The 11244-nt window shown below is 40.8% G+C and overlaps 1 protein-coding gene across 1 annotated transcript; it reads left to right on the forward strand.

Moving 5' to 3' along the window:
- The first annotated feature begins 827 nt into the window (after window positions 1-827).
- LOC147800637 (uncharacterized) lies at window positions 828-8525 on the forward strand. The gene is made up of 8 exons (XM_087135370.1): window positions 828-990; window positions 5158-5282; window positions 5621-5732; window positions 6335-6434; window positions 6650-6787; window positions 6960-7047; window positions 7269-7315; window positions 8437-8525. The coding sequence occupies exons 1-8, from the start codon at window positions 877-879 to the stop codon at window positions 8523-8525; spliced, it is 813 nt and encodes a 270-aa protein (XP_086991496.1). The 5' UTR covers window positions 828-876.
- Window positions 8526-11244: the final 2719 nt, after the last annotated feature.

Consider the following 11244-nt stretch of genomic DNA (forward strand, 5'->3'; position numbering starts at 1 on the left):
TAAACACTGAGTAAAATGCTGGTCAAAATAATAACCTATGTGAAAACGTGCATAACTCTCATTTTCAGTTCCTCAGTACATAACTCGGTTTTATTCCGACAGAAACAATGAATCAACTTTTTGTTCAATATATTTTAAAATCTGTTGCTCGTGTCTAGTTGACTTCGGGGCAATCTTCAGGGACCCAAAATTTTGTTTTGTAGGATTTTGATTTCAAATCAAAATCTGTCGGGTAATGTTTTGAATTGCATCCGAATTCAGCGTCCCTCAAACGAGATCTCATGTAGCTGATTGCAGCTTCTCGATGTCTCCCACTAAATCAACAAACGCTTGCGCGCGTCCCTTCATCGCTTGCGCACGCTTCGCCGAATTTTAGAGGAACTGCTAATGGCAAGTTTCCTTGGAGTTGGCCTGGCTTTAAAGTGACTGCTTGTCAGAATAAATGATTTAACAGGAAGTTGAGTCCTATAAATACATTCAAACCGAGTAGCCTATGCAATCCATTTCAACAGTGGTACGTCGGTTACTATTTGACAGCAGGAAAATGACGGACTTCACCTTTAAGAAGAAATGCCGTCCTTTTCCAACGTCTGACAATGTTTCTACCTGTTTTGAAACTCGTATTCTGAAGACGCACATAGAGCGCATATAGTTAACAAAAGTCACACAGGCCCTCATTCACCAACAAGGAACCAACAATGCAGAACAAACATCACAACACAAAACACGGGTCTAATTTCATAAAGCTGCTTAAGCAAAAAATTGCTTAAAGCATGGAAAAACTTTGCTTAATAAACAAAGGTTTGCAGAGTGAACCAACACGTTCCCCTGTTATACCACCCAGTCGCCATTTTGGCCTGCACGTTCAGCGTAGTCATGCCCCCATATGCCCCATCTGGACCATACTCTATAGTTTGCTGCTTTGGTTTATTGATTGTAGGATGTCTTTCCTTAAATGACCAAGAATTTGACGACAAAGGTGATGACGAGGTAAGACTCTGATAGTTATTTCATTAGAAGTTCTTTCGTCTGTCTTTGCCCGATACTGCTAAAGGGTGTGTCACAACCAGACTTGTATTCGTGTTACCAAACATCGAGTCCGAGTTCGAGTCACATCTCTCGAGTCCGAGTTATTCGGGTCGAGTACAAATCACGAGTCACAAAGATGAGTCCAAGTCACCTTTATTATTGTACTTGAAACATGTTTCAGATTCTGCAAATGTTTCACTTTTCACCATAGCTTTTTCTGATTTTAATGACTGGAAAACATATAAGCTATGACAAAAAGTCTTTTGACCTACATTTGATCAGTATACCCCGTCCTTTGTATATTTAACATAAAAATAAGCATATAAGGGGCTCATTACAAAGGGTTGCTCAGGCAGGGAATGGATGCCATGACTGATCTTCGTGCTGAATATTGGACATCTCGTACCCGGGACAAATTGCACCAGGGCCATCTAGTACCCAGGACAATTCGCGCAAAACAACCTAAAATTGAACACGTGAACACAGAAAATCCACAGAAAATACACACGTAGTTAAGATACATAAAGTTCTATGAGTTAACATGAAGAATATTGCAACATCGATGTCACATCACGTATCGTCCTTGCGATATGAATAGACTCAACCCCATCACGCATTCTTTTGCATGGGCGCGCCACGGCGGGAACCAGCACTTTGCGCACGGGTTTTAACCACAGCGAAAAACGAAAAGATCGTGGAATGACAGAAGTTGCTTTTCAAATGTTGCAAATGTAACTGGGAAAACTCTAAAACACAAACATTATAATGAGGAAAAGGTTGTTCCGATGTGGTTTGTGAAGACAGAAAAGACAGGATTTATTTATTTGCATTTCTTATATTTATTAAATTTGTTTTTTCTAACTTGCAAATAAAAATTTTTTGGGTCTCGCCAAAAAACAGGGTCGGTCGGGAAATCGGTAACATCTTGTTTTTGCCTTTGCAAATTGGATTCTCTGATCGTTACTAGGATACTCAAACGTCGATGTTTTTATTTGTTGCATTTAGGCCTGTGCCTTTGTTACTAAAGAACAGACTGAACAATATTGTGGAAAAATGGCTTTAATAAGTTTAGGTTTAAGTTGAAAGATGACATCATTCCTATCTTTGTATAGGTGCAGAGAATGCGCGAGACCATTGTACCAATTGGTACCCGTGTAGGACCTACAATAGCATTAATCTGTGCGTAATTCCCATGTAAATGTACATGTACATGTTCAAGGCAGCGCGGGACTGGTGCAAGTTTTTGTTTGTTTTGTCTGGTTTGTGGCATGCCGCGCGCCGTGTAGGCAGTTTCGCAGAAGTCTCGAGGCAGTCTGGAGGCCTGGGCCGTTTTCAAATACTCAACTTCGTCTCCGTCTCATTCTTCGTTCCCAAAACCAATTCCTGATTGTGGGCCTGAAGCGTTTACATTATATTGGATTACTGTAATTTTTGGCTTTCTTGCGTGATCTTATTTGATGTTCTGTGGCACTATTAGACCGATTACTGCGCTTACAGCTTCAAAGTCAACTAGTTAAAAAAACAATTGAAGCCTAAGACCGAGCCAAAGTTGAGTATTGGAAAACGGCCCTGGTTCAACGAGGAAGATGAATGCGTACGTGTGTGACCGTTCCTTTTGAGTACGCTACCGCTGAGAGTCTGCGAGCAATTCAAGTACTGGTTCCGCAATCGTATCCACAGTAGTTGAGTTAGTGTGTACTGTTCTTAATATCGGTCAGAAAGGACCGTGGGTAGAACAAAGAGTTGTGGGCGGAGTTGTCGAAGGTTGTCCGGAGGTCACCGTCTAAAACAGCGGTGAAAGATTGGATAGCCAGAGTGACGGCAGACGCCCTAAGTTACCCGTTAGACCGGCATGGCGGCAGTCCGCCGATATCTTGGGTGCAGTCACCCGGGTGAGGAGTACGGATTGCGGATACAGGTTAGAGGTTGCGGAGTGCGGATTGCGGATACAGGTTAGAGGTTGCGGAGTGCGGATACAGGTTAGAGGATGCGGAGTGCGGATTGCGGATACAGGTTAGAGGTTTGCGGATTGCGGATGGCGGATTATTGACGGCACTTTGCGGAGTGCGGAGTGTGGATTATTAAAGTGTTCTTTTGTAATTGTAGTTTGTGTTATTATTCCTTTGTATCTCTTGTATAAACTAGGTAACTCCAATTGTGTAAATATAGTGATTACATAAGCTAAAGAAACGTATATTGAATACGTCTGGATGATCTTGCCGGTAATGTCTTGTTTACGCACATGCTCATTGTTGTGTCAGTCGACCAGGTCACCAAATCAATTAATGATCGATGGTTTATTTCCGTCCAAACGACCCCTAATCCCTGGACCTTAGATTGCTCGTCAAACTCAAGGGCCAAGGCAAATAGTTTAGGTTTAGGTCAGGTGACTTTCCCCACAGTTGGAAACAGTTCGCCCAGACTGGCGAGACCTTGGCTGGCTCGTGGGAATAAAACGCCACAATATTCGGTGGGGCAAAGTGGAAATGGGGCGAAGTGGGATGGGGCGAAGTGGTACATCGATTTCCTAGTAGCCGCATCACGCGCTGTTTTGCTCTCCGAAACAACGCACGATGTAATTTCCGCCGATATACCGATATACACAGGTCGAATCCTTGTCTGAGTCTGCAGCCCCTAGTCCAAGTCCCAGTTCGCGTCACTTTTCAAAGTGACCCGAGTCACGAGTCGCAAAAATCCCGTCATAACTGATAATGCAGTACTAGTAAGCAGTACATAACGTATCACCAACCGATAATGTATCACAAATTGTTTCGCCATTTCCAATTGACTTCCATTAACTAATCTGCAACAGTCTCCCCTTTACTGTAAACTGATTATTATTAAACGTTATTAGCTGATACCTTATCCTTTGACAGGTGATACATTACCGGTTGCAAATTTTACCACACTATTTGTTTAGGCCAATAGTTAACATCTACATCATCAGTTGTAGCACTGCCCTCTCACTGAATCACGTGGCCCGGTGCACATCTGCAAGTGCCGTAGAGAATAAGGACTGCAGTGTATTCAAGTGGTTTATAATGGGTAGCAAAATAGCCTTAAAATCTTTGATAAGTGGCAAGAAAGTGTGGAAAAAAAGAGGTGGCCAACGATAACCATAACGGGATTTACGACCATGATACGACACATTCGTTCATGCATGGTGTCATTGCTTATTGATTTATTTATGTTTAAGCCAAATTACGGTGATTACAACAATTTAAAAAGATCAAAACAAGGTTCATTAATAAAAAGTAACCAACATATTACAATTATAATTACGATAAATCAACACCAACTGAATTAAAAGGACAGACAAACATTCCAAATTCCTAAAAAGCACACAATATTCCCTTCAAACGCCGTTTGAATACATGTACATGTACCTGACAAAGTGCCATTAAAAAAACCACACGAATGACCAGTTGATAATGAGACATACCAACATTACAGTAAGGGAGGATCTGCATATTAAAGGTCATGATGTTTGTAGTTAAACGTTTAGAAATCCCTCAAGAAACTGCGCTACATGTACGTGTTCATGCATAACAAGGATTAGGCAAGTTTAATGCTAATAGATTCAAAAAGCCTTCAGATGTTTAATATTACAACAAAATACCTCTTTGCCCATAATCTTAGTTTCTTCGAACCTAGGCCACAAACAGACCAAAGAATCTTTTGATACGATTAAAGGTGAGTTTAAGGCACGTATTTTGGTGACCGTCAAGCATTAATCACAGGTCAGACAATCCGTTCAAAAGGTCAAACTACGGTTGATGTCTTCAAAAATGACAACAGAAAATCACTAAGACAGAGTCGTTTCGCACCTCAATAGCAATCCTCCAAGAGAGTGATATACAAGTGGGGACAACTGCAAACTGCAGAAAACTCATCGAGGAATCAATCAAGGCGAAAATTACCACTTATACTCTTAAAGCCATGTTTTGCGTTCAGCTCAACTTTCATCTAGGCCTTTCAGTGTATACGGATCTAAAGTGTTGAAAAGTTAAGTGACGTTTTGAGAAAGTGCGCTGTTGTGTACGCCTCAGTGTGTTCGGCAATTCATTCACGGTCATAAACTGTGCGTAGGTTGAAAACCTTACATTCACCCATACTTTTATTTTGCAGTCTCAGTGGGAGTGCATGCTTGGCCCAGAGGACGAAGGAAGGGCAACATTTTACATTGGTGGTGAAGAACATAAAGTTTGCAGAAGAGGCCAATTCTTCAATTTTACCTCTGATCCAGACGCTCCGTAAGCAACTGCATGCAAATACCCTCCATAGAGCATCGCGTTGATGTTGAATGGTTTACTACCGTTTACATTATAAATTGCAGGGACTGTCATTCTTTTACGCGACTACAACTTCATGTGCATGTTTTATTTGCTTAATGTTCAGTTTTTATCACAGTGCGTACAAAGATGGCTGTCATGGTTTTAGTTAAATCAGCCATTAAAAAATCTATGTCCATGCTTTTTTCCTTTTTTTAACTTTAGTTTAATGCACTCACACAGCACCAATTGATTTTGCACGTTTTAATGTTACTGTAACTTTAATATGCAAATTAATACTAATGTACTTGTTTATATAGGGAAAGGGACAGATGCACCGCTTGTCCACTACATACCCACTACATGGACCACAAAAACCATTGCCTCAAATGTAGAAGATGCCGGCCGAACTGCAGTGAAAACGAAAAAGAGGTAAACTGCATTTTACACATCGATATGATACACATTCAAGATTATTTCGCTGTGTTCGTGTAGGGCCTACATGTCTACGTAAACTACTGACTGAAGATTTCCTTTCCCAAGAATATAATTTCCCTCTTATTTAATACCGTCTCACATGTTTTTATGTTTTATAATGATTACGTGAAATACAACACTGAGCGCGTCTGATACAGTCTTGACAACACTGACCGCGTCTGATACAGTCTCGACAACACGGAGCGCGTCTAGTCTGACACAGTCTTGTCAACACGGACCGCGTCTGACACAGTCTTGACAACACTGAGCGCGTCTGATACAGTCTCGACAAATATTGTGCAGTTCGCCTTGACCAGAAACACCTATTCGTCGGTTGAAAGGAGCCTCATTGGTGGGGAGTTTTTATTTTGCCGGTAGAGACGTAACTGTAAGGAGTGTATTTCATAGTCGTTTATGAACCAGCAAAGTGCAGTTTTCACCAAAGAGCCTGCGTTGCTAGGAAAATTTCGCCCTCTCTTGGTCTAGCTTGGATCTCTTAACTATTTATGTCTGAGGACAGGGGTTTAATGTTCCCACGCTTGTTTTCGTATTTGTAGGTCCTGTCGTGTACCCGAACTCGTAACAGAATATGTAAACCTAGAACAAGTACACCGCGCATCCCATCTACTGAGACCACGACGCTGAAAGCTACATCGGGTAAAACTTGCATTGCGTTGGAATACAGCACATTGATGTACATTCAATGATTGTCAGTAAACACCATATAATAAGGTCTATATCATAAACTGTATTTGTATATTTCATATGACGATAGGAAAAGTGCACCAGTGTAGGGGTTGATAGTCATATCTTCCTTTCCACCAAAACCATCAATACCACCAACACTTGATCATTTTGATGTTCGTATTTAGGGGCTGGAATTACTTCAAAGGGTCACGAGACTTCCTCAACCTCGTCAAATTCCACCAACCAGCTCTGTCCGACCTGTACAACCAACTCAATCAATTTGTCTACAACTGGAGTCCGTCTGACAGAGTGGCTACCTTACGGTACGTGTAATATTATGGTATCCCACGGTCGATGTGCATTACCAGTATATTTTTGTTTTTGAAGGAATTTGAAGAGAGTTGATTAGAATTTTGGAGCTATCCATGGCATTTAATTTCTCTTTAATTTGAAGCCTTGTTCTCTTTAGACACTGTGTTTTTGGACATATTTCAGTTATTGCTCTGTTGATTGTGTGCGTCCTTCTTGTAGCAGCGGTGCTTTATTTGATGAGAGATCGTGTGGATTTGACACGCAGGATCGGGTAAGAAACCTTCAATCACTGCTTGTTACCTTAAAATCAGATTGTCTTTCTGAATCGGTTTCGGTTTTAGAAATAAGGTTTGAATCATTACAATTCATATACAATCCGATGTTCTAACGACTTTTTAGAGCACCAAATTATAACCGTTAGAGCACCAGATTATAACTGTAATTAAGGCAAACTCTAACTGAAAAGGTTATATTTTCGCGTGATTTTCACAGACGCATGGAGCAAATAAACAGGGGCAATTTTGGCGCCGTGCCACAAGGTAAGTCATCTACGTGTAATTCTCTGCAATCGTAACATAATTCATTCCCGTCGATTCTACTGCCGGCAAAGAAGGTAAACAATTCTCAAATAAAGGCTCCTGTTCTCTGAATAACCCAATTTCTTATAATTAAAACGGCTATTACCCTGGTGTTAATGGCGCAGGGATACAGATCAACAAATATCACCAAATATGGTCTTAATCATTTTATCAATGGGCCAATTTGGCTAAGATTTCATGTAATCCTCAACCCAGGCATACATCACAAGCCTGTAGACTCCCATTGGCCAGAGACCAAAGATTGCAGAGTAAGAATTTTTGAAATATCAGTATCTCCAAGACGCCCATATGACTGGGAAATGACCTGGTAGTAAAAAAAAAGAGAGAGAGAGAGAAAAAAAACCACATCGCTGCTCGGAGTTATTTTGGGGGCGTGGCTACAAATGTACTTCCACAGCAGCATACTGAAAAGTAGTAAAAGAGGGGACCCGAGAGATGTATTAGCTACAATCAAACTGTCGCACAAGCTCAGGCATGACCGGGAACTTCCTAGAGACTAAAATCACCACATGCAGAACAAAATCACCACATGGAATATAACGGTGTTATTTTGTGGGCGTGGCTGTTAAGAGGGCAAATCAGACTACATGCAGTATGCATTTTTGTGGGAGGGGGAGTGTACAGAAGCACTGAAGCTAGGGGCGGGGTGCATTATAGAGTGAAAAGAAGTTTTAAGGGGATAGGTATGTAAAAAAAGTAACATAAAGGGTTGACTTAGAACGATTCTGCTTTGAAAAAGATTCTGCTGGCATTGGGGCACTTAAGCCCTCCAACTTTTCGACAAGGGGTTGAAGTGAGGTTTAAAAGGGGCAGATACGACTCAGCAAATAATCCAAATTCTTAATATTTAGTTGGCTGTCTACCCTGATATCCCTTATGAAACCGTTATTGTGAACACTTCAGCCACTCTGCATCTTGTGCGTATCATATACAAATGAACGTGCATGGCCTTACAGGGCATCGCCGAAAATACTAACGTAAAAGGTAGCGACTTTATTAAAATACAAAGGTTCACACTCTGCAACGATTTCCGTATATTTATATTTCGTTCATTTTCACAGATCCTGAAAATCAACGGCCATTCTTCGCTGGCAGGGAAATAAATGGCGAGGATACTAGACTTCTGCGAATCGAATTTGTGAAGCAATGATTCTTAAGTTAATATCAAAGTTTTATTTCCATTTTATTTCTGCTTACGTTCTTAACAGAATGGAACATGATGACGAACAGTATTGATACTCTAGTCTGTCACTTATTAAACTGAACTGCAAGACTGCAAACCGGTTAATTATTTTGCACGAAAGCAATCCAGAAGAGTTTCAACTTTGATACCTCGACAGACAAACTGTCATTAGAAACCTAAAGAAAGATCTGAACTTCGCAATTACTTAATTCAATGGTTACAAAATAATGAAACCACGTGGAAATTGCAGAAGATGCATGACTGATCAGACTGATGCTAGTTAGGAGTTAAGCTTATAGGATATATATTTGAGACGCAAAATGGTGCTCATATTAAGATTTATGATTCTTTTGCATTACATGTATAGTGAGATACTAGTTATTTAACTGCATGCAAGTGATCACAGTTTCTTGAAACTTGTCGGAAATTTTGGGAGGAATGCTGTAATAATTGTATCGACCTATTTTATCAGTGACGTTAATTTATTCAATCTGTTTTTACAGATGAGGATGAGCGGGTTTGAGCAACGTTATCCGGGGATATCACAGGACCTTCAAGTTATCCAGAGTTGTGCGCACCCGGTTTGATCACTCTCATCATTTTTCGTTTTCCTTTTTCTTTTTCTTTGTTTTTTGTAGGGGGGAGGTGAAATCTCAGTTCTCTCCTGCTTATTTAATCATTTAAATAAAAAACGGTCTAAAAGATGAGAAAAATATGGCTCACTCATAAGTTGGGGTTCTGCCTTCAGTCGGGTGCCCCCTCTTTGGATAATTACTGTATCCGCCACTGAGTTATAAGGGCACAAAGAGAACTGTTAAGACGATTGACTCTGTCGTCCTTCCGTGTAACATTCGGTATTCGCACTTCTCTCCAAAAACGCATGTACAGTGTCATGTGATTTATGGAGCAGTTTATTCACGAGGGACACTTACAGCAGGCTTTAAATTATGTCACGGTTTGCATGCCGACCAGACAAAATAAGTTAAAGTTGCAGTGATTATCAGCCAGTGCATTGCTTCAGGTGTGCGGTTCTCATATGGTATTTTAATATAGTATATTGGTATAAAAACATTAGTACCTGTGCAAAATTACTTAAAAGATATTTTTATATTATCAAAAATATTTACAGTGCTTTACTCGTGTACTTCACATTTTTTTGGATACTACATATAACAGAATGCAATTGTAAGGTTCATTATTTATAAACTTTAGCAAAAAATCAGGATTCGTTTCTGTAAATTCACTTTTGCAAATGGTGTGTGCTTTTCAAATTAAGATGGGGAGTATATAAAGAGTTTATGAAAAAGCAAGAGTCTAAATCAAACAAAGAAAAACAAACACGAGTAAGAACTATCACAAAATATTACTTAACGATGAAAGTAAATTCGTCTCCAAGTAAATTCTTTCGTTGAAAATGTATTTTCTAGACACTTCCAGCTTGCAGTATACAGCGATGATTAAAGTTATACAAATCACCTCCAATATTGTTTCACGTATCGTGATTTAAACAAGATAAATATGAACAGGGTGATAGGCCTTTGTTTCTATACAAGACTGACAGTTAGACGCACGAGCTAGTCAACTGTCGGACTTACTTCCTAAAATAAAACAAAACAGAGAGCCATGTAGTAGTATGAAGATGTTCGAACCTCACAGCCGTAAGGGGCACCTGGGACATCTTCACTTCTTTTATATAGTGTATATTTTTCTACTTTGAGTAGCCTACTTACGGGTGAAACCGTATGCTGCTTGCATGCGTGGACGGTGCATGCTTGCGAGGACAGTCATTGGAATGTGAGCTTACTGTATGTTGGCCATAGGATGAACTGTTGGTGTTATTTGAAACTTGGGGAAGATTTACAAGATGTAAAATTTTAGGCCGTGCAGCTTTAGGTTGGTGGCTCCCTTGGGCACTCAGGGATGACTGCGAGTATGATGTGTGAGGATGCGTGGATGCCTGGTTGGCCAGCGCGTGAGGTCAGCCTGTATGCCCCATTTCAGTCACATCACAGGACCATACACGACCACCACCATCACCAAACGTCGACCTAGCCCATTGTCCCGTGGCCCCTCCATTCTCTTGCAAACCCACAAATTGTTTATAACATGTCGAAAGAAGTACTTCACAGAGTTGATATTCGTCATGGAGCTATCAAACACAAGGAGTTAGAACGAAGTCCCCACAGACCTATCCAAGCTAGGCCTTCGCGGCTGTGTTTATGTGTAACTGCAAAGCGGCTGGACCGGAGACCACATGCACGTGTGACGCAGCTGCGAGGCCTTTTCCCAACTTGTCAGGAATTTCTTATGTTTTTCTTTATGTTTCCGAATTTTTTATACCAGGCAAGATATGGGACGGAGGGGTACCCCCCTTACCTGTCCAATCCCTATACACACTCTAGACTATTGTTACCTACCATATCCCCCCTAGAAGTCTGTAAAGAATTCCTGCGATTCCGATCAAACAATGACCAACACAAAGGCGGGGGGGGTTCTCTCGGTCCCATATCTTGCTCCAAATGGATTTTTTTCTATCCCGTTGGGGTAGCAAACATCCCAACCAATCATAAGCGAGGGGGTCAGTATACATTAACCTATTATGCATATTGAAAATATACGAAAGATGGCGAGCGTGTCAAGTGTGTCGGCGGCTGTAAGTGCAGGTCAGTTGTCTGAGCAGTATTTG

Source organism: Acanthaster planci, linkage group LG01 (genome assembly GCF_054643075.1).
Source record: "Acanthaster planci isolate LZ-2023a linkage group LG01, COTS_SCS, whole genome shotgun sequence".
NCBI lineage: Eukaryota > Metazoa > Echinodermata > Asteroidea > Valvatida > Acanthasteridae > Acanthaster > Acanthaster planci.

Coding starts and splice junctions, on each gene's coding strand:
- LOC147800637 (XM_087135370.1), top strand. CDS start 877: ATGCCCCCATATGCCCCATCTGGACCATACTCTATAGTTTGCTGCTTT. Junction 5,733..6,334: donor GCAGTGAAAACGAAAAAGAG/GTAAACTGCATT, acceptor TCGTATTTGTAG/GTCCTGTCGTGTACCCGAAC. Junction 6,788..6,959: donor GACAGAGTGGCTACCTTACG/GTACGTGTAATA, acceptor GACATATTTCAG/TTATTGCTCTGTTGATTGTG.